This window comes from Protopterus annectens, chromosome 2.part2, assembly GCF_019279795.1.
Source record: "Protopterus annectens isolate FY-2018-M chromosome 2.part2, PAN1.0, whole genome shotgun sequence".
Taxonomy (NCBI): Eukaryota; Metazoa; Chordata; order Ceratodontiformes; family Protopteridae; genus Protopterus; species Protopterus annectens.
Window position 1 is genome coordinate 562,049,771 of NC_056730.1, and position 22,971 is coordinate 562,072,741.

Consider the following 22,971-nt stretch of genomic DNA (forward strand, 5'->3'; position numbering starts at 1 on the left):
CAGATCTGTTGGGTATCCCCCCCCCCCCCACAGGTTGCAAAGGCTGGTTGACTCCAACCAGTTTTGAACCACACCAAGGTTCCAGCAAGAGCGATTTCTACAACTTCTGGGATCTATGGCTACTTCCATCACGATGATTCCATTAGCGAGACTTCACATGAGACTCCTTCAATGGTTGTTACTAACTCAATGGTCCCCTTTAGATCTTCCTATGTCTTACAATATCAGGATAACCAAATTTGCAAGCAAGACCTTTTCTGATGGCTGAAGCTGGATCAAAACCTATGGAGTCGCCCATTCTCCGCCGCTGTACCCTTAGCCATAGTGACCATGGATGCTTCCCTGATCGGGTAGGGGACCATTTTCAGGGAGAGACAGTCCAAGGCACTTGGTCGCCCCTGGAGGCCAATTTGCATATCCATGTTCTGGAATTGAGGGCAGTGCTTCTCACGTTGCAAGCATTCCTTTCTGTCCTTCCTTTGGGAACAATTAGCATTTAGTCAGACAACATGTCAGTAGTCTGGTTCATAAACAAACGGGGGAACCAGATCTTACCCTTTATGCCGGGAAGCCATGAGAATCTGGCAATGGGCGATGGCTTCCATTCGCTTTCTTGTAGCAATGCACATTCTCAGGGATTCCAACGTTATTGCAGGCAAGCTGAGCAGATGCATTCTGTTGCCTCATGAGTGGTCCCTCAGTCTGGTAGTGGCGAAAATTTTCAGTTGCTGGGGTCAGTCTTGCTGCGATCTATTTGCCTCCCCTGCAAACCACAAATGCAGCAGCTACTTTGCCCTAATCCGAGGGATGCTCTTCTACATGATTGGCCCACAGGTCTTCTCTATGCTTATCCCCCTCTACCTTTGACACCACAATTCATTAAGAAGGCTCTTCGATTGAGAAGCAGAGTAATCCTCCTTGCTCCTCACTGGCCTTGTCAAATTTGGCTCCCGTTTCTGTGGCCTCATCTAATTTGTCAACCCTGTGTTCTGGACCCAATCCCAGACTTGGTAACACATCCACAGGGCTTGATTCACCCAAATGTAACAAGTCACAAGCTGACAGCTTGGTTTTTCCACTTCCACTGGTTTGCCAGGCAAAGTGACTTATCCTCTCCAGTTTCTTGTATTCTCTTGGCTTCACATAAACCATCCACTTGAAGACTTTACCTTAGTAAATGGAAGGGTTTTTCTCTGTGGTGCAAGGATAGTCATACTGACCCTTTTTCAGCACAAGTTCCTGTTGTTGTAGAATATTTATCTACTTAACTGGAGTCCGGAGCTACAGCTTCTTCTATTAGAGTCCATCTGTCTGCAGTGTCCAACTACCATAATGGTTTTCTTCATAATTCATTAATGTCTCAGACTGTGTAAAACTTTCCTAAAGGGAGTTCTGTATATCAAGCCCCCTTTAAAACAACCAATTGAACCATGGGACTTGACATCAGTCTTACAATCTCTAACCAGTTCCCTCTTTGAACCTGCAGCCACATGTGATCTGAAATTCTTATCTTGGAAAACCTTGTTCATGGTCGCTGTTATATCTGCTAGACATATGTCAGAATTATAAGCTTTGAGTATGTAGCGTCCATATTTGATATTTCACAAGGATAGGGTATCCTTATGAACAAACCCTTCCTTTCTTCCGAAAGTGATTTCTGATCTATTAACCAAACTTTAGACCTACCTGTATTCTTCCCAAATTACTCTAATAAAGGGGAATATACTTTGCATTTGCCTGACATTCACAGACCACTATACTTTTATCTTTTCAAGACAAAGTCTTTTAGAAAATCTGACCAGCTATTTATTGCCTATTCTTTTCCTAAAATGGGGAAAGTAGTAGCTAAAGTTACCCTATCCAAATGGCTTAGAGACTGCACTACCTACATATACTGTGAAAATAAGATGGCTATTCCTGCAAGGATTAAAACACACTCAGCAAGGTCAGTTTCAACTTCTGCTTCCATGAATGATATTTGTGCAGCAGCAACATGGGCCTGTCCTCATACATGTATTACGCATTATAAAATAGATATGATTTATAAGGGAAGAGCTTCCTTCCGCTCAGTGGTACTCAGGAATATTCTTCCTTGGGGCCTCCCAGGAAACGGGTAGCTAGGGACCCTGTCCCACATGTAAGGAATGAATGAAGATTAACAACATCCGATAAAGAAGTTAGTCTTACCATAACATTCCTTCTGTGTTGTTGATGTTCATTCATTACAACTCCCCCCCCCCCTCCAAGGGCTGTTGAAGGTTTGGTTATGGTCCTTCCATTCCTGGTAAGTTACTTGCTTAGAGAAAGCCCCCGTTTTCCTTTCTATAAACTGTCCTGTCTTCTGGGTAAACTTGATCTGCGGTAACATGGAGAAGGGCACTACGGGTAAAGCTTAGCTTGAGAGTTTTCTGGCTGGCGCGGGCTTGGTAAATGGCTGAGTCGGAACAGAGGATTGGTTCCGAACCTACATGTAATGAATGAATGAAGATCAACAACACAGATGGAACGTTATGGTAAGACGTAACTTTTTTTTCCTTGCTGAAAGCTGATTATTTCTCCCAGAATTTTCTTAAGCTCTATTATAGCAGTTGAAGTGAAATGTAAGTAATATGCCAGTCTAATCTTCCTCCTTTACCAGTAGCCGCTTACTACTACAAATGTACCATTGTTATGTCTTTTTTCCTGTTCTGTTCTTATTGGAGCTCCACTAGCAGTTAATAGAACTACTCCCAATTTCCATTGTCCCAGATTTTTCCACTGAATAACCATCCTGAAATCCTTTTTTCAAGTTCACATGTTCTGTTTTTTTTTAAATACATCTCCTGTAGCATAGCTATTTTCACTTTGCATTTTCTAACATAGTTCACTACTGTCTCCTTTTTTTCTATATATCTTAGAGACCACTCTCACTTATGATAATGTGGAAAGTGTTGCCATTATGATAAGTTATAATTTTTACATGTATATAACAGCTTTTTCTAACATCCTGTGTCAGTTTTTGTGTTTAAATGCATACGCCACTGTTTGGTAGGTAGATCTTTTATACAGTTTTTTTTTTTTTTGTCATATCCATTTGAATCTATGTTGCATCTTTAAAAGACTTTTGTTTTAATGAAAACACTCAAAAGCCACCCGAACACCCCTATAACCTATTAACTTAATACACACGCACACATCTTCAAATGATGTTTAACCTTCCTAATAGGAACATTTTTTCCAGATTGACAGCTACATTGTCAGGCTTGAATTGACTTGTAATGAAGGTTATCCATGCTAAGATGCATGGTATAGCCTGTGCTTCTATTTACAGTAAGTGCTGTCTGTTTTTGTCTTGTCTTTATTCCTCTCTTAGATGTAGAAAACATCTTGAATGCTTTTAGAAAACATCTTTCGGCCATTGAAGGGAAAAAGTATTTTGTTTTTATTGCCCTTTTCAGCTTATCTCCCTGGAAACTGAGAACCAGATACTTGGTTGCCTTCAGCTATAAAATTCTCATGTTGCACTGTGCGCAGTTATTTGCCAAGCGAAGACTTTTCATTATGTTCAATGTTTTATTGTTTACTTGCTTCCCCTTAAAAATGTTTATTAGATCAAGCCAAGGGCCTTAATCCAGTCATTCCCGAATGCAACAGTAAGAAAAAGCTGATCAGTTTTACTTGCATCATGCTCTTTTGTCCAGGCCGCCGCCTCTTTTTATATTGTCATATGCTTTCTCTAAGTCTACAAAAACACACTGCAACTCCTTCTGACATTCTCTGTACTTCTCCATCAACACTCTCAGGGCAAACATTGCATCTGTAGTGCTCTTTCCCGGCATGAAACCATACTGCTGATCACTAATCATCACGTCCCTTCTTAACCTAGCTTCCACTACTCTTTCCCATAACTTCATGCTGTGACTGATCAATTTAATCCCTCTATAGTTACTACAGCTCTGCACATCACCCTTATTCTTAAAAATCGGTATCAAAACACCTTTTCTCCATTCCTCAGGCATCCTCTCACTTTCCAAGATTTCATTAAACAATCTGGTTAAAAACTCCACTGCCATTTCACCTAAACACCTCCCTGCTTCCAAAGGTATGTCATCTGGGCCAACAGCCTTTCCATTCTTCATCCTCTTCATAGCTATCCTTACTTCCTCCTTGCTAATCCATTGTACTTCATGATTCACTATCCCTACATCATCCAACCTTCTCCCCCTCTCATTCTCTTCATTCATCAACCCCTCAAAGTACTCTTTCCATCTCCTCAACACACCCTCCTCGCTTGTGAGTATGTTTCCCTCATTATCCTTTATCACCTTTACCTGCTACACATATTTCCTAGCTCGGTCCCTCTGTCTAGCCAGTCGGTACAGGTCCTTTTCTCCCTCCTTAGTGTCCATCCTTTCATACAACTCTTCATATGCCTTATCCTTAGCCTTCACCACCTCTCTCTTTGCTGTGCACCTCATCTCCTTATACTCCTGTCTACTTACTTCATCTCTCTGAGAATCCCACTTCTTCTTTGCCAACCTCTTTCTCTGTATACTCTCCTATACTTCCTCATTCCACCACCATGTCTCCTTGTCGTCCTTCCTCTGTCCAGATGTCATACCAAGCACCTTTCTAGCCGTCTCCCGTACTAGCTCTGCTGTAGTTACCCAGCTATTTGATAACTCTTCACTGCCACACAGTGCCTGTTTTAACTCATCCCTGAACTCCACCTCACAATTACCCTTTTTCAATTTCCACCATTTGATCCTTGGTGCTGCCCTCACACTCCTCCTACTTCTCTTGATCACCAACGTCATCCTACAAACCACCATCCTATGCTGCCTAACTACACTTTCCCCGGTCACCACTTTACAGTCTCCAATCTCTTTCAAACTGGCCCTCCTACATAAGATATCATCCACCTGTGTGCATCTTCCTCCACTCTTGTATGTCACCCTATGCTCCTCCCTCTTGTTAAAATACATATTCACCACAGCCATGTCCATCCTTTTCGCAAAATCCACTACCATCTGACCTTCTGCATTGCTTTGTTTAACACCATACCCTACCCATCACTTCATCATCCCCTCTGTTCCCTTCACCAACATGCCCATTGAAATCTGCTCCAATCACCACTCTCACCCTTGGGTGCAGTCATCACCACATTATCCATTTCACTCCAAAATTTTTCTATCTCATCCTTTGCACACCCAACTTGTGGAGCATATGCACTAACAACATTCATCATTACACCATCAATTTCCAGCTTCATAAACATTACTCTATTCGACACACTCTTCACCTCCAAAACACTCTTAGAATACTGTTCCTTCAGAATAACTCCTACGCCATTTCTCCTGCCATCCACACCATGGTAAAACAATTTGAACCCATCTCTGATACACCTAGCCATACTCACCTTCCATCTGGTCTCTTGCACACACAATATACCAACATTCCTTCTGTCCATCATATCCGCTAGCTCTCTCCTTATACCAGTCATACTGCCAACATTCAAAGTTCCGACCCTCACTACCACAGTCGTAGCCTTTCTCCTCTCTTCCTGCCTTTGGCCATGCCTTCTGCCTGTAGAGAGGAGTTGTGGTATTGTATGAGGAAGTCAGGAGTGTCAGAGAAGTATGTAAGAGTGGTACAGGATATGTGCGAGGGTAGTGTGACAGCGGTGAGGTCTGCTGTGGGAGTGACGGATGCGTTTAAGGTGGAGGTGGGGTTACATCAAGGATCAGCTCTGAGCTGTTTCTTATGTGCAATGGTGATGGACAGGTTGACAGACGAGTTCAGACAGGAGTCCCCGTGGACTGTGATGTTTGCAGATGACATTGTGATCTGGAGTGAGAGTAGGGAACAGGTGGAGGAGACCCTGGAGAGATGGAGATATGCTCTAGAGAGAAGAGGAATGAAGGTCAGCAGGACTAAGACAGAATATGTGTGTGTGAATGAGAGGGAGGATAGAGGAATGATCAGGATGCAAGGAGTAGAGGTGGCGAAGGTGGATGAGTTTAAATACTTGGGGTCAATAGTTCAGAGTAACGGTGAGTGTGGAAGAGAGGTGAAGAATTGAGTACAGGCAGGATGGAGTGGATGGAGAAGAGTGTCAGGAGTGATTTGTGACAGATGAGTACCTGTAAGAGTAAAAGGGAAGGTCTACAAAGAGGGTAGTGAGACCAGCTATGTTATATGGGTTGGAGACAGTGGCATTGACAAAAAGGCAGGAGTTTAAGCTGGATGTGGCAGAGTTAAAGATGTTAAGATTTGCACTGGGTGTGACAAGGGTGGACAGGATTAGGAATAAGTATATTAGAGGGTCAGCCCAAGTTGGAAGGTTTGGAGACAAAGCCCAGATAGACAAGATTACATTGGTTTGGACATGTTCCGAGGAGGGATGCTGGGTATATTGGGAAAAAGATGCTAAGGATGAAGCTACCAGGTAACAGGAAAAGAGGAAGACCTAAGATAAGGTTTATGGATGTGGTGAGAGAGGACATGCAGGTGGTTGGTGTGACAGAGCAAGATGCAGAGGACAGGAAGAAATGGAAACAGGTGATCCGCTGTGGCGACCCCTAACAGGAACAGCCAAAAGAAGATGATGATTATATTATATTGTCTACATTTCTTAAAACTTAAGAAAAAAGGGGTGCCTGTTTACTTTAGTATCCATATTACACACGGACACAACTGAAAAAGCTTTACTTTATAGCATGCCGTATATGGCTTGTTTTATAAAAAGTACTGTTAAGAACACATTTTTTTATGATTTATCTCTTTCCTTCTACTCCTCTCCTTAATGTTCTTCCAGATGTTAATGAAATGACATAGGACATATGCTTTGGAGTCCCATACAAGATTAACAAAGTCAAATACATCCAGGTTTTCTTGTTCTGCCATATTTCACAAATGTGGTTGATATTTTGTAATCTCACATTTATTCATAGCTCACTTTTTTGTTGGACAAACTTTTTGTATTTCCTCCTTAGCATGTTCTGCATCAAAAAAGGACTTTGACCCTCCAGGAAAAAATAATCTGAAGATAGCTGGATACAGTAGGTTGAATCTCACACCTACTTCTCAACATTCCCCGATTGCTAGAATAAATTTATTCCTCTTCTGCCTGGTGAATAGTGAGTAATATTTTTCCACAAACACTTTACTGTCTCCAACTTTTAATACTTTGTCCTTCTGCCACAGTTTTGTCAGAATCAACTCTTTCTGCTGGTAGGATTGCATCTTTTACTATAAGAGGTCTTGGCTGCTTTCTAGTGGACAGATTTGGAGCATACTTATGACATGCCCTTTCAGTTAACTCTTGCTGTGAAATACCAGTTCAGTTGCTTTTTTTATTCTTTTTCATAAAATTAATGCAGCATGTTCCTTCCATTTTCTCTGGCACAGCAGAAGATCTCAAGTTTTCCCTATGAGCTCTGTCTCCCAGTTCTATCATTTTTTGAAAGCTGTCTTTTTCAGCAGTCTCAGTCAGCCAGCCTTTTCTTATTTTCAACCTCAAATCAGCTCATCTGAATATCTGTTTAAAACGTCTTCCATTTTTGCAGCCTTTATTTGAATTGATATGCTCATTCATTGTTTTGTTTATTTTCTAAACTCTAATTTTTTTTCTTTGCTGGCATCCAGGCAGTGAACTTACTAGCCAGTATCTGAAATTTACTCATAAGGATATTCACTGGCTCTGATTTCTGAGTTTCTGTTTTCACACTAGAAGAGCTGAAATTAAGGTGACTCTGTAGACATCTTGGAAGTCCTTTGTATCATTTTTCTCTTGGTACTTTTTGACTTTTTCCATTAGCCATATTGGTTATTTTCTTTTGCATATATCTCTTCAAGATCCACACTCAATATATTCTCCAAATCTCTCCCTTTTCCGTTAGCACTAGGGTGTACTTTGGTTCCCTTTATAAAAAACCCTTTTTTCAGTACATTTTTTGGCTTTACACACGCTAGCATAGTCCTCAATTAGCTAAGAGCATTTTTTCTTTCTCCTTATGATCCCCCTTCCCATTTGCATTTTCATGATACTCCTCCCATTCCTTATACTTGATTTTAACTGCTTATATCCTCCTGATTTTAATGATTTAGCATTCTCTCTTATTCTGTCAGTATATTCTTTGAGGTTATTTTCCTGTCTTCCTTTGGCAGGTTCAAATCACCCATTACTGCCATCCTTTGCTTGCTTGCTTGCCTGCCTTTCAGTTTCTTTATTGTGCTTACAGTTCACATGTCATTCTCCTATCCTTTATTCAGGGGGTCTGTTTTTTAATTAGTCCTGCCTACAAGTCTCTCCCCCCCCCCCCAGCCCTTAGGCTCAGTGCTACCATATTTGCTGTACTTCTGTATCTTCTGCATTCGTTTTGTTGCCCATACATTGTGTTATCCCTTCTTTAATGTGTTTCTCTACCCCTGATTTCAGTCCTTTCTTCTCTTGTTGATGCTGTACCTAGTTTTTCCAAGCTCAGTCCATGTATTCATTTGTCCTGGTCTCTTTGTCAGCTGTACTACAGTTGCTTTTTTATGTTCCATTAGTCCTTGTAGCCTATTATTTATTTTTTTATTTGCATTTGTTTACCGGGATAGTCCACTGGGTGATAAGCCCAGTTTCAGTGGAGGCCTGGTGAGAAAAGCTCCACAATCAAGTTAAAATTCATGCATACATACAGAACACACATTCATACATTCACTATAAGCTATACAGTGCAGAGAATTATACATTCCATTCGTAGGTTACTGAGCGATGATGATTGCTATACATGAGCTACAGTGGTGGATGGACTGAGCAAGACCAAAATCCTGGTAAATTATTTGCTTACATCATCAAGGGTAAAGTGGTTTATGCTATAATAAAACAGCAAAATAGAGTTAGAATAGTTTTAGTCATGTTGCAGTAGTAATGTGAATAACTGAGAGTTATCAAGTCCTAAGATTAAATATATATAGCACATATAGTAGCTAGGAGCATTCCTGCAGTTGTGGGTAAATATAAGGCGAAGGAATTATAGCTGAGTAGTAAATAGTGGAGGGCTGGCATAGCGTCAGGTTTTGGAAAGTGCAATTCTGGCACGTGTATTGCCATAGAGAAGAGTGGTGTTGTCTTAGTGATTTTTTTTTTTTAAGAGGACTGCATTGCTAGTAGTTCTGAGTGACAGAGGGGAGAGTGTTCCATAGTTTAGCAATAGTGAAGGAGTAGACCATCTGACCAGCTGAAAGGTTAGGTTTTTCAGCATTCAGAAGCAGTTGATTTTCGGAGCGAAGAGTTCTGTTAGGATGGTATACAGTAAGGAGAGAAGGGAGAGCAGGGCAATTTGATGGCTCAAGTATGAGTTTATGGATTGTAGAGAGAGACAGTGATATGATGAGTATTGAGCATTGGTTATAAATTTAGCAATTTTATTCTAGCATGAGTCAAATTTACATTTGAGGGAGAATTGGATATTGATAAAGAGAGGAGCACCGTAAAGAAGAGATGGTGGCAGAAAAGAAGAGGCTAGGGATAATTTAGCAGAATGATTAAGGAAGTGTTTGTCTGTAAAGCATGCCCAGTTTTTGATTTATTTATTTTTGTTGTTGTGAATGTGGAGGTTGAATGTAAGATTTTTGTCTATGATGACACCAAGTAGTTTTGTGTTTGGGACAACCTTGCCCAGGCATTCATTCCCAGACTACACATTTTGTATGTCATCGTTCCCTCTCTCTCTCGGTTCCCCTTCCTCTCCCTGCCTTTCTTTTCTTGTTTTGTCTCCAAGGTGTTTTCCTGGTGTGCTTTTCTCACCTAGCCTCTTCTCCAAAGTAGATTAAATGTGTCTTTTGTTTTGATATCCTTTATGTGGACCTTCTTTCAGCTTCTTGTCTTTCATGGCTGGGGCAAGGTCATCTTTAGCAAACAGTCCTCCTCCTGTTCTGTACTTCCTGATTCACCTGTTAATTCCAGATTCCTGATCTGTTCTCAGTTTCCTTAGCCATTCATTTTGTTTTTAATCTTGTCTGTTTTTAAGCTAACCTTTGGCACTGGTTGCATGAGAGTGACCTACCTTTTTACCTGCTGTTCATATGACTTTTTTTATTGATCTCACCATCCATCCTTTCTCTAAGATAATTTCTTCCCACATCTATTTTCCCACGAGGAATGTCATTCCTTTTGCTATTGCCTATCTTAGTACACCAGTCTCTTTTCCAGTTACAACTCTGGCACCCTTGACAGACTACAGTTTGTGATCTCTACTGCTTGTTTCTGCTGTTGTCTGCTTCTGCTGTTGATGGCTGTACCATTTCCTTGGATCATTACTGTCCTGTCACATTATTTTCTATCTTGTTTTGCTTTTGGTTTGTCCTTCACCTTTTGTCATGCTTCCATCCCTTCCCCTACTTTGTACTCCTTCTATTTTTCTTGTCTTCAACTACCTTTTCTCTCTCTCTCCCTTCATCTCCTGTTTCTCTCTTTCACATTCCTGATTCTTTATTTTTTTTTCATCACCTTTGTGGGTCCTTATGCTGCTGTTTGTTTTAAATTTCCTTTTCTGCCCCCCCCCCCCCCCCAACGTATGAAGTCCCATTCTGTCCTTCCCATTTCCCTTTGTTTGCACTTGCCACGTATCGTAAAACTATCTTTTCTGCTATCTAACATTCTTTTTCAGTATCTGATGACTCCTACAAAAGCTGCAGGTACATCCCCTGCACCTTGCATCCTTCTAGTTTCCCCTGGAATACGTAGACCACTTCCCGGCTTTGTCATTTCCTAATAATGCTTGTTTTCTTCCAGCATCTTTTCAATCCTTTAAACAGTAATCATGATTTAGTCCTAGATTTCTTTTTCTTTCATTTTGTAATGCTCACCTTCATGGCCGAGTCAGTGTTTTGTGTGTGAATATGTGCTAGCAGCTTTACATCAAACCCCCCCCCCCAAGAACTGTTTTTTCACTGATCACCAGTGTTTGCTCAGTGCACTAGTGCATTTCATCTTTTCTGGAGGATAGCCATTTGAAATGTCTGGACCTGCTGCCCAGAGGATACATTTGAAATGTCCTTGCCAGAGAGAGTCCCGAAACAGTGAGACTGAATGGCTGGAAAAACGGATTTAAAGGGCCATGTCATACTTGATTATCAGGATGTTCTCCTTTTATCTGAGGTATGCCGATCTTTGAGATGAGATGTGTAATTTTGGGTTGCAGGAGGTTTGCCTCATGCAAAAAAAAATGTAAAGTTGAAGAGCAGTGTTAGAGATCTACTCTTCTTCACAGTTTTGGTCTTTTGTCTGTGCCTCGGCACTCTGCATTTCGAGTACCGACATTCCAGTAGGGAGCCTTCGAGAGTGTTCTTTCCTCCATGTAGCACAAACATAGTTCAGTGAACTGTTTCTCAGAATGCTCTTACCTAATAGCATGCTGTACTTAAAAAAAATGTGCAGACTTAAATTGACTGTGTTGCTCTCACTTGACTTATTGTGTTTTTTTTTTGTTAATGTTCTTGTCATCATTTGTTTGTCTGGTACTTCATTCTCTTTTTCTGAAAATCTACCCTTTTGATTCTGCTTGACCCTGTTGCTCGCTGTTCACAGCCTCTTTCTGATCATTCACTGCATTCATTTCCCCTTCGCAAGGGGTGTAAGTTGGCAGGGAGGGGCAGTCTTGTATGCAGCTATCACAGGTAGTTTTAGATGTTTTTCCTGTCCCGTTGCACCCATCCAGAGATTATCCCTGTTCTGACATGCAGTGGGTATCAACACCCTTAACTTCCACAAGGAGTTATTGTGAGTAGGACTGTCCCACCCACCTAGAGGAGACACTTCTCAGTTTTCCCCACATACGTGTATTCCACGCTTGTGCCATCAAGCGGCCAGACTACTATTTGAACTGGGGTTGCTTGGCTTATAGTCTGAGCTTAGCCTTGTCTTGGTGATGTGGAGAGAGAGAATCTGTTTTCTTATGCTGTTTTAATTTTTCTGTAGGTGCAAAGGCATGGTGAGAGACCTCCTAAACCATTAAACATGTTTTGTAATTAGTGCTGTAGGAGCAACCCCCAGCGCTGCCTTGTACACAGTTATTCCTGTATAGGAAGTGTACGTATCATTTTGCTTCTGTAAATCTGCCTTACTGTGTTTGTCTGTTTTCTCCTTGCTTATCTGTCAGGTTTAATTTGGGGAGGGTGTTGCAAGGCAATGTTTTTAAATCTTTTGGGAGAGGAGCATTAACTGCCAGCTAATCAGCACCTCCCACACTCGTCCACCCAAGATGGCCTTCTGCCACCCACAGTACTGCTGTAAGGTTTATTAATACTGCAGATAAGAACTGTCCTTTACCATCATGCTGTCCTAAAGTAGCCTACGTTTTAAAATTAGTAACCTTTCACTTAATAGTATAAACACAATTGTAAATTTATTGAAAATGAATGACTTTGTTTGTCTGGCAAGTTGTGACTAGATATAATCCATTTTCATTAAATGCCCTAGGAGAAAAGGTCCACATGGAATTTCGCTAACACCTAATAGATTTACAGAAATTCATTAGTAAAAATGTTTGGAAACACACGTCTGAACGTTTACATTTGTTTTGCGTGGCACCTATAGTTTTTTTTGTAAATTAAACAAATAGTTTGTTCGCTTCTTATAAACGCATGAAGGAATATTCAGGAAAGATGTTATTTTGAAGACAGCTTTGTAATGATTTTTGGTGTGAATGATGGTTTCACTTGTATTGGTAGAATGTCCGTTGGTGTACCATTTGTGATTGTAATGGTCTCTGTTCATATTGTGCCATTGCCATGTAAAATGAGTTTGTTTGTTAAACGAGATTCAGTAGTCCTGCAAACCCTCGCCAACTGAGAAAAAGCTAATACCAGTAGTAAAAATGTTGTTGCAACTACTATTGTGGCACTTCATTACTGAAAAGAACTGAAAAAATATAGTTACATGTCAGTTTTGTTTGTTGCTGTTTAAACTACTTTTGTGATATATGGTATATGTTTTTCTTTTGTGTATTTTAGGAACGGAAAGGAACAGCAAAATTAGACTTCCTAAAGAAAATTGAAAATGAAATTCAACAGAAATGGGCTGCTGAAAATATGTTTGAAATTGATGCTGTTTCACCAGATAAATTGGAGCCTGGGTAACCATTTTACCGTAGTATTATGTGGTACCACTTTTTATTTCTCCTTGTTAATTTGTTACATTTTATCTGTGTGTTTGTGTGTGTGTTTATATATATATATATATATATATATATATATATATATATATATATATATATATATATATATATATATATATATATATATATATATATATATATATATGGGTACATATCACAAGATCGACAACTTAAAATGTCGAAATTTACTTCACCGACAATTCAAATAACCAACATTGCAAATCATGGACGTTTACCAGGTAAGGGATGTAAATTCGCTACTCATGCCTACCATGGTTGCATGACACTGCCACACTTACTAAACCATGGTAGGCATGAGTAGGGAATTTACATCCCTTACCTGGTAACCGTCCGTGATTTGCGATGTCGGTTATTTGAATTGTCGGTGAAGTAACTGTCGACATTTTAAGTTGTCGATCTTGTGATATGTACCCATATATATATATATATATATATATATATATAATATACACACACACACAGATATATTTTGTGTGTGTATGTACATATATGTATGTATGTATGTAAAATCTGTAAGGGGATTCAGCCATATTTCACAATAAAATAACTATTTAAATGTGTTCTGATAATACTGTATTTGTCTTCACATGTAGTTGATTTTAGGAAAAGCCATAAGCCTGCAGCACTAAAGTCACCCTGCAGGAGTTAACCAACAATAAGACGGTCAGAATCGGATCTAAGCAGAATCATGGCATCTGCACGGCATTTAGGTCAAGAAGATAGTTTAAGAAAACTAATGTACAGAGAACAGAGTGCTTGGCATATAGAATATTAATTTTGTTTTTCTGGCAAGTTGTGACTATATGCAGTCTATTTTCATTAAATGCCCTAGGAGAAAATGTCCACATGGAATGTCGCTAACACCTAATAGATTTACAGAAATTCATATGTAAACATGTTTGGAAACGTACACATGTCTGAGCTATATGCTGAATCTAAAGCAATGAATATATACACAGTGCTTTCATTGTAAATAAGTAATTTTTAAAATTTGAGCTTTCTATTAAAAGACAAGATACATTGGAGACATCACAACATTAGACATCAACAGTATACTAAAAGTTGACTGTGAAAGTCAATAATAGCTGCATAATCAACAAGGCCGTCAGTTATACCATTGGTGTGAAAACCAGTGATGCCTTTTATTTAAGCAGTCAAAAGTCAGTGATGCTTGATGCATCTTACTGATAAGGAAAACCAGAAATCAAAGCAGTTTAGTCAATGATGAAATAAGAAAATGAGTTTTAGTTTGAAGTACATTGAAGATGGAAATACCTAGAAGTTGGATGCAATGAATAAACTAGGGGGATCGTTTGGATTCAAGTGATAAAAAGTTGCAAGAATTGCTCTAGCTTTATAAAGATGATTTTTGTGTGCTGTTCTTTTAGTCTTTGACTTGACCTTAAATGATTGGTCCCGGTGTTTAACTTGACTTTTTGGTAAAAGGATTTCATGGACAGTGCAAATTTAACTCTGTTTTAGTCTGTCTTTATTAAAATAGTTATGAAATTAATTTTAAAATAAAAATAATTTTTGCAATGGGTTAATCTTTATTGTACAGTAGTTGTATTAGCAAAAGCTTCCCATTAAATTTAATGAGAAATGTAATACAGAAGATTGGGGTTATGCGATTTTATTATGATGATTCTTCAGTTGCACCTCGCTTACATGACATAGGTAGCCAACCTGTATTGTGTATTACCACATAGGTAAAACTTGACAGCGCTTTCCTAGCAATCTCTAGTCATCTGATTAGAGAGCTGTTTGGAGCAGCAGTTGCTTCAATGTTATTCTCATGCAGGCACTTTATTTCTTGACTGGAAAACAGATGTACATGTGGGCATTGTTAACAGTACACAATGCCCAAAATGTAATTCTGTCCTGTTTTTATTTCATTTGATTTTTGCGGTGGTCAGGGTAGATGTGGCTGTCCTAGCAAGTTGAAATACATTACATTTTCCAGTTTTGATAATCTCACATTGTTGATGATGGCCATAAGAGGCTTTCTGTTTGGGGGTCACTCTGTGCCTAACTGCCCTTTGCTTTCATTCACAGTGATCCTTATGGCTTGTGTGGGAGAGATGGTGTATAATATAATAAGCTGAAATACTTTATTGTGACTGATTTGTATTTCATGTTCATCAAATTCTGATATCGGGGGCATGTCCAAGATGGTGACAGGCTAGCAGCATAGTTCTTCTGCTCTACTATTTGAAATATATTTATGACAGGAAATTTTTACTTTGATGTCCTAAACTTTTTTTATTTGGAATTATCACCCTAACATTATATTGAAGGATATTATTTAATTTTTTTGTGTTCATTTTTTCTGTCAGTATTGTATTAGAAATGTTTATACTGGTAATCTCAAAATGAATCCTCTGAAAACTAATTCACAAGATTTCTTTAAAAAGAATTGCAGTCAGTTCTTGTATACAAGAATGTAAACATGAATAAAATGGACAATAAATTGGACTACTTCATTGAGGAATGTATAAAACAAATGGTCAGTAGAATGAGATTATAAAACCACTGAAACTCTAATTTTAGGAATGGAAGAAGCTTTGAATGGTATAGAAGAACACAACATTGAATTTCTCCTAAAAGAAATACTTTTTTATTGAACAAAATAGATGACCCAGAAAAGAGAGAGAAAAAATAACATCTAAATATTTGGTTTACCAGAGAAAATAGGTGACAGTGCAGTAAACTTTCTTAAATCTTGACTTCCAAAAACTATAAACTTGCCTGAATCCATGTCATTTGACATTTAAAGAGCTCTTAGGTCCCTAGCAGTTCCTTCTCTGAAGAAAAATTCCCATCCAAGGTCCATAATAGTTAGGTTCTTTTCTAGCCAAGATAAAGGACTTGTATTGAAAATAGGGGTTCCTATTACGTGATCACAGATGCATTCTGTCGAATGCGTCTTGATCGAACATAAAAGAATGAAAAGGCAAAATAGCGAAGAGGCTTTTAAGCAAATTCTTTCCCTGGGAAAGAATTTGCTTGGCTGCTTCCATTACTTTGCCGTTTTCGGCACTGTAGTGCAATCTCAGAGTTGGTATATTTAAGTAGGGGGAGGGGGTGTGATTTTTTTTTTTTTTTTTTTTTTTCCCCTTGGGGAAAAAAATCGCTGTTCTGAGGTTTCATCATTGTAAGCTTTTGCTTAAATGGGGTCAATTAATCATTGTTCGCTTTTTTGAACATTCGATGGTGTAATATAGACCAGAAAATAACATGGACTAACTCTGTATTTAAATAAATGGCAATGTAAGATTTGACAATTACTCTTCAGCAGTGATGATAAAAAGAAGAGAATTTCTGCCTATGGTGAAAGAGCTAAAGAAAAAAAAAAACAGATCAAAGTACGTTTACTGTTTCCTGCAAAACTGAAAATATTCCTTCTAGAAGACGCCAACATATTTGAAAGTTTTTGGAAGTGGCTATAATTTTCCTAAAAATGAATACAATTCTGGATAATGTCTTTCTGAAGAGAGACGCAGAAAAAATGGATGGAAAGTTGATGAGAAAAAGAAGAAACTAAAAGATAAATGACTTTTTTACTTTAATATAAAACATGACTTTTCTTGTTTCACATAAAATCAACAATATTGTTGTAATTTTTGTCTGATAGGCACTATCCTATTTGAATGAAATATGAGAAAAAAGATAAAGAAATGCATACATATAAGGCAATACACTTTAATGTAAATATACAAGGGACTTAAGCCGGCTAAACACATTTGGAATAACATTATACATACAACTGGTAAGTGCTTTCATTCCATACTTGAAACTTCATCAGACCAAGTTGCAACAATTCAAAGTGCAATTAAATAAACTTCTAAAATCACATGACTTCTATCTTAATGAGTTAACGCTTTCCTTTTCAGTACAATTTTAAAAGTTCTCCCTATCATTCATTCCAGGAGAACTGCAAGCATTTAATCTTACAATACTCTTTCCAGTCAAGCTCATCTTCAGCATCCAGTCTTTAATTATAATTAATCACTTGATCTGTGACTGAAAATTTTGAAATGCATTTTGTCCCCATCTTTCATATACATCTGTCAAACATGTTTTGCTAAGGCATTACTTAGCTCCATTTTTTTCTACAGCCCGTAAATGTTCATAAATTCTTGTGTGAAACTCCCTAGCAGTACTACCAACGTAAAATGCAGAACACAGTCCACACAGTGCAATATAAATTACAAACTTAGATTTACAATTGTATTTGTTAAATAATTTAATTTCATAATTTTTTACAGTTAACCATATCCTATCACTCTATAATATACTTACACAAATTACAATTTGTGCACTTGGACATTCCTTTATTGTGTTCCATAATATTTCTTTTGGTAAAACTATTCTTGTGGAAATGTTCTTTTAAGTTTTTACCCCTTTTAGATACAAAAACAGGGTTATCACCAATAATAATTTTTAATTCTTGAAAATTTGTAGGGAATCTCTCCAGTTGTACTTTTCTCATCAACTGAATTTCAAGTAAACAAACTAAAGAAAAATATTTGTTTTTCTTTTCTTTACTTGCCATTTCATACTTATTCCCTCTTTTGTTAGAAACAGTATAACCCTGATTCCTTTTATTTTTAACATTCATTAAACTAGTAACCATTTCTGTAGGATATCCTCTCTCGTAAAATCTAATTTTCATAGTTTCACACTCCATGTTAAAAAAAAAGTACGGATCATCACTTAATTTACTCACTCTTAAACTGGCCTTTTACTGTATTTCTTTTCAGGCTCAAATTATGAATACTGTTACAATGGAGATAATTAGAAGTTATGTCCTTACCATAACGTTCCATGTGGAGTGTTCATCTCGCCTTTGTTCTTACACCTGGTTCGGATCCGATCCTCGGCTCCGTGTCGGCCGCTTGCAAGCTCTGCATCGAGAAGAAGCTCGAGACTAACCTAACCCCCACAATCCCCCTCTGCCTTTACCTCAGATCTAGTTTGCAAGCAAACCAGGAGTCAGAGAGAGAGCATATTCATGCAAAAACAACAACATACTGCACAAGCATTTATCCATATATATATATACAATATATACATATATACACAACCACTGCAAAGCAGAAGCCAAATAATCCAGACCAGGCACCAAACTATACGTTCTTCCTGAGGGTGGGAGGGTGGGAATGTAAGAACAAAGGCGAGATGAACACTCCACATGGAACGTTATGGTAAGGACATAACTTCTAAATGTGAGAGTGTTCGATCTCGCCGTTTGTTCTTACACCTGGGTAGCGTCCCTAGCTCCATGTTCCTGAGGAACTCACGGGAGAACGTTCTTGAGCACAGTGGAACCAAAGGTTGCCCTGTCCCTAGAAACCCTGTCTACCTTGTAATGAGAAATGAACGTATGTGGTTTAGACCAAGTGGCAGCTGCACAAATAGTGTCTAATGGTAGGCGAGCTGCATGAGCCAGGGATGTAGAAACTGATCTTGTAGAGTGCCCCTTGGGTTTGACAGGTAAAGTTTGTTCTGAAGAATCATAAACGAATATAATGCAATCAGTTAGCCATTTGGAAAGGGTTCTTTTAGTAACTGCTACACCTTTCCTGCTATCAGCGAAGGCTACAAAAAGTTGATCAGATTTCCTGTGATCCTTTGTTCTATCCAAGTAAAATCTAAGTTGTCTATGAACATCCAACTTGTGTAACATATACTCCAACTTATTGGAGTGATTTTTGAAAAAGGTAGGCAGTTCAATGGATTGATTAATGTTATTAATAGAGCAGACTTTGGGGAGAAAGGATGGATTAGTGCGAAGAGATACTGTGTCAGAATGAAAGATCAGATAAGGATGTTTAATGGAAAGAGCCTGGAGCTCAGACACTCGCCTAGCGGATGTAATGGCTACCAAAAAGAGGGTCTTCCACGACAAATACTTCAATGAACAAGAGGAGGCTGGCTCAAATGGAGGTAACATCAACTTAGATAATAAGAGATTTAGATTCCAAGGAGATGTAGGAGTTCTAACTGGTGGTCTAATATGGAAAGATCCTTTCAAAAAGGCTTTACAAAGTCTGTGAGCCATAACAGGTGCCCCACATTCTTCCACATGAAAGTTGGAAATGGCAGCCAATTGCACTCTTAAAGTGGCTGGAGAAGCTCCTTGGTGAAACAATTCTGTCAAAAACTCCAAGATCTTGTTTAAAGGAGCTATAACAGGGTCCAGATGCCGTGTATTTGCCCAGAACACAAAACGCTTCCATTTACTAGTGTAGGTCTTTGTAGTGGATGCTTTATGAGAAGCCACTAGTATATTTTGAACTGCAGGTGAGAGAAGATCAGACCTGGCTAAGTAGGGAAGCGGAGCAGCCAAGCCGCTAGGTGGAGTGACAAGAGCGAGGGGTGGGGAGCCCCTGACGAGTGGGTCAGTAGATCTGGTTCCGGGTCCAGCATCCAGGGTCCCCGAATGCAATGTGCCAGAAGAAAGGGGAACCAAATTTGACGAGGCCAGAATGGGGCAATGAGGATTATCGTCCTTTGCAAGTTGTTGGCTTTCTGCAGAAACTTTGCAATCAGGGGAAAGGGAGGAAAAGCATACAGGAGACCCGGGGGCCAATCGTGAACCAGCGTCCTGGGGACTTCCCTGGAGGTAATAGGGCAAAGTAGCTCCTGCATTTGGCGTTCATTGGAGACGAAAGATCGCAGGAAGGCTGGCCCCACTTGCGAAAAATTCTCTTCGCAACTGACTGTTTGAGGGACCACTCGTGAGGCAACAGGATTGCTCTGCTCAGCCTGTCTGCTATGACGTTGGATGACCCCGGGATATGCGTTGCGATCAGAAAGCAACCTGTGGACTCCGCCCATTGCCAGATTCTCATGGCCTCCCTGCATAGTTGATAAGACTTGGTTCCCCCTTGCTTGTTTATGTACCAGACTACGGACATGTTGTCCGTCTGTACTGCAATAGTTCCTAGAGGAAGAAGGGGAGCAAAGTGTTGCAACGCTAGAAACACTGCCCTCAACTCTAGAACATTGATGGGCAGATTGTACTCTGACTCGGTCCATTCGCCTTGGACTGTCTTTCCCTGAAAGATGCCCCCCCACCCTATCAGGGAAGCGTCCGTGGTCACCGTAGCTATCGGCGTGGGTAGCACAAATGGTCTTCCGCTGGAAAGGTTGCAAGTTTGAAGCCACCAGGCTAGGTGTGATTTGCATGTGTTCGTGATCAGAATATTGTGTGTCAGAGGAAGTTGTTGGAACGACCATTGTGCAAACAGTAGCCATTGCAGAACTCTCATGTGCAGTCTTCCCAATGGTATCGCAATGAGGGAAGCTGCCATGAGACCCAAAACCTTCAGAACCAGTTTTGCTGGGGATTTTCTGGTTGACAGAAGAAGAGATATGTGGCTTTGTAGTGAGGCTATCCTTTCTGGAGGAAGTCTTAGAATTAAATGATGCGTATCCAATTCTGCTCCTATGAATAAGATATGCTGTGATGGCTGTAGTGAAGATTTTTCGAAATTTACGGAAATTCCGAGGTGAACACAAAGCTGTAGTGTGTAATCCCTGGCCTGTATCAGTTGACGCTGGGTGGTGGCAGATAGGAGCCAGTCGTCCAGATACGGAAACACCTGGAATCCCAGGCGTCTCAGGTGAGACGCCACCACTGCCATGCATTTGGTGAAAACCCTGGGGGCTGAGGTCAGACCAAAGGACAGGGCTCGAAACTGAAAATGGCTGGCTCCCAGCCGGAAGCGCAAGTGATCCCTGGACGCCCTGGCCATTTTGATGTGGTAGTATGCGTCCTTTAGATCTATTGAGCACATCCAGTCGTCCTTCTGTAAAAATGGAAGGATCGATTGAAGCGTGACCATTCGGAACTTCTCTTTCTTGACGAAGGTATTGAGGTTGCTTAGGTCCAGAATCGGCCTCCAGTCCCCTGTCTTCTTTGGAACTAAAAAGAACCTTGAGTAAGTTCCGAATCCTCTTTGGTCCGCTGGGACTGGTTGGATGACACTTTTTTCTAGCAGCTTTGAAATTTCTATAGCTGCAGGATCTCGCAGATGGGGCGGCACATCTGGGAGTCTTTCCATTGGAATGGGGGCAGTAGGAAGGGTATTCTGTAGCCTCTGGTAACAACGCTTTTTACCCAGATGTCTGATGTAAGATTTTGCCAGGCCTGAGGGTATAAAGCTAAGCGACCCCCGACTGCCTCCAGAGCAGGACAGTCGGGCCTCCTCTCAGGAGTGCTGGAAAGGTTTTCCAGGGGTTGTATCCCTGTCACCTTGGTTTTGCAGACCCCCTCTGCCGCCGGGGCGGCGTCTTCCACCTCTGCCCCCTCCTCTGCCTCTAGAGGGGGCCTCACCCTGTGTGCCTGGGAAAGATCCTTGGGGTTTTCAAAACCACTTTTTTCCACCGCGTTGCCCTTTGGGGTACGGTCTGGATGGGGTGGAAAAACGGACTCCGACAGCAGACAGAGTCTTTCCCTCCTGTTCACACCGGGTAAGGGTCTCCTTTACTTTGGGGCCAAAGAGAGTGGCACCGTCAAATGGGGCGTTAGTAAAGGAAGACTTGAAGGCTTCTGCAAATGAACATAAGCGCATCCAGGATTGTCTCAAGAGCAATCGCTGAAGCTGCTGCCCTACTCGATCCTTCGGCTGCGTGAGATCAGCCTCATGGACGAGTTAACAATGGATGTAAGGGTATTGAGATGTGCTGTAACTTTCTCTGAAACAGCAGCATCTGTAGTACCCTGGAGGGTATCTCCCAACTCTTTGATTAGATCCTCTGTAGTCGTGTAAAGTGGGTCAAATAGTTCAGGGATCGCATAGAAAAAGCCGCTGAACTAAAAATGCGCTTCCATACCTGTCCATAGTCCTAGAATCTTTGTTAGGCGGATGGACAGATGAGGAAGATTCCGACATCTCCTTTTTCGTGGCCGCTGCCACCACCATAGCGTCCACTGGAACTCCCTTTGTGAGATAAGCCTTGTTTTGGGGTGCAGTAATATACTTATTAGGCTTTCTAGGGACCGGTTCCACCGTGTCAGGTGTCTCCACGCCCTTGAGCAATCAGCTCCATTAACTCATCGAAGGGCAGAGTGACCCAGGAGGAGGAAGGGCGAGCACCAAATGCCTTCAGCAAGACTGACTCATCCTCAGAAGGGGGGAGGGATTGCCAATCACCTCTCTGCTTTAGGATCTCCAAGATGTCAGAAAAAGAGACATCCTCTGAAGGTGACTTTGGGGACCCTTCTGACTCATCCAAGTCAGTGTCCGATGTCAATGATTCTTGTGGAAAATCTAAGTGTCTCCTCTTACACAATCTTTTCCTAGGGACTTCTTCGGGGGGAGCATCCGAAGAAGCCTCCGAGGAAGAGGGGGCACCCTCCAGGGGTGGCTGAGACACAGGTGCTCGACGCTTAGATGTAGCCGTGGGTGCAGAGGAGGATAACGATCCTTTGTGGGGGGAGAGGCTGCTTCTACTGATGCCTATGCAGAACTGTTACAGAAACCCTGTGCAAGCATGTTAATAGCTGCATAGAGGCAGCTGTACCCACCAGAACTAATTTAGAAAACAAGCCACCTGGTGGAATCGCAAAAATCAATAGGCTGTATAACAGAAGGAAGAAGATCATAGCAAAAATTAGGAGATGCAGCACCCAGCAGGATAAAAGCACTCTCATTAAACTAAACAAAAAACTCTGAGGACAAATAGTCTACCAAAGCCAAGTTTGAGGTAAATTGGCTTCCAGGCTAAGGATAACCACGAAACATTCTTTAGCTATGTCCACAGCCGCAAAGGCAATACACAATTGTGTGCAGAG

General features: G+C 40.5%; 1 protein-coding gene across 1 annotated transcript in view; it reads left to right on the forward strand.

Annotated features, from left to right (window-relative positions):
• LARS1 (leucyl-tRNA synthetase 1) overlaps positions 1–22,971 on the forward strand; it is a 1,303,086-nt gene that overhangs the window by 27,973 nt on the left and 1,252,142 nt on the right. Inside the window, exon 2 of the mRNA XM_044064023.1 lies at positions 12,982–13,103. Within this exon, the coding sequence (XP_043919958.1) occupies positions 12,982–13,103 (122 nt within the window). The remainder of the gene's footprint in view (positions 1–12,981; positions 13,104–22,971) is intronic.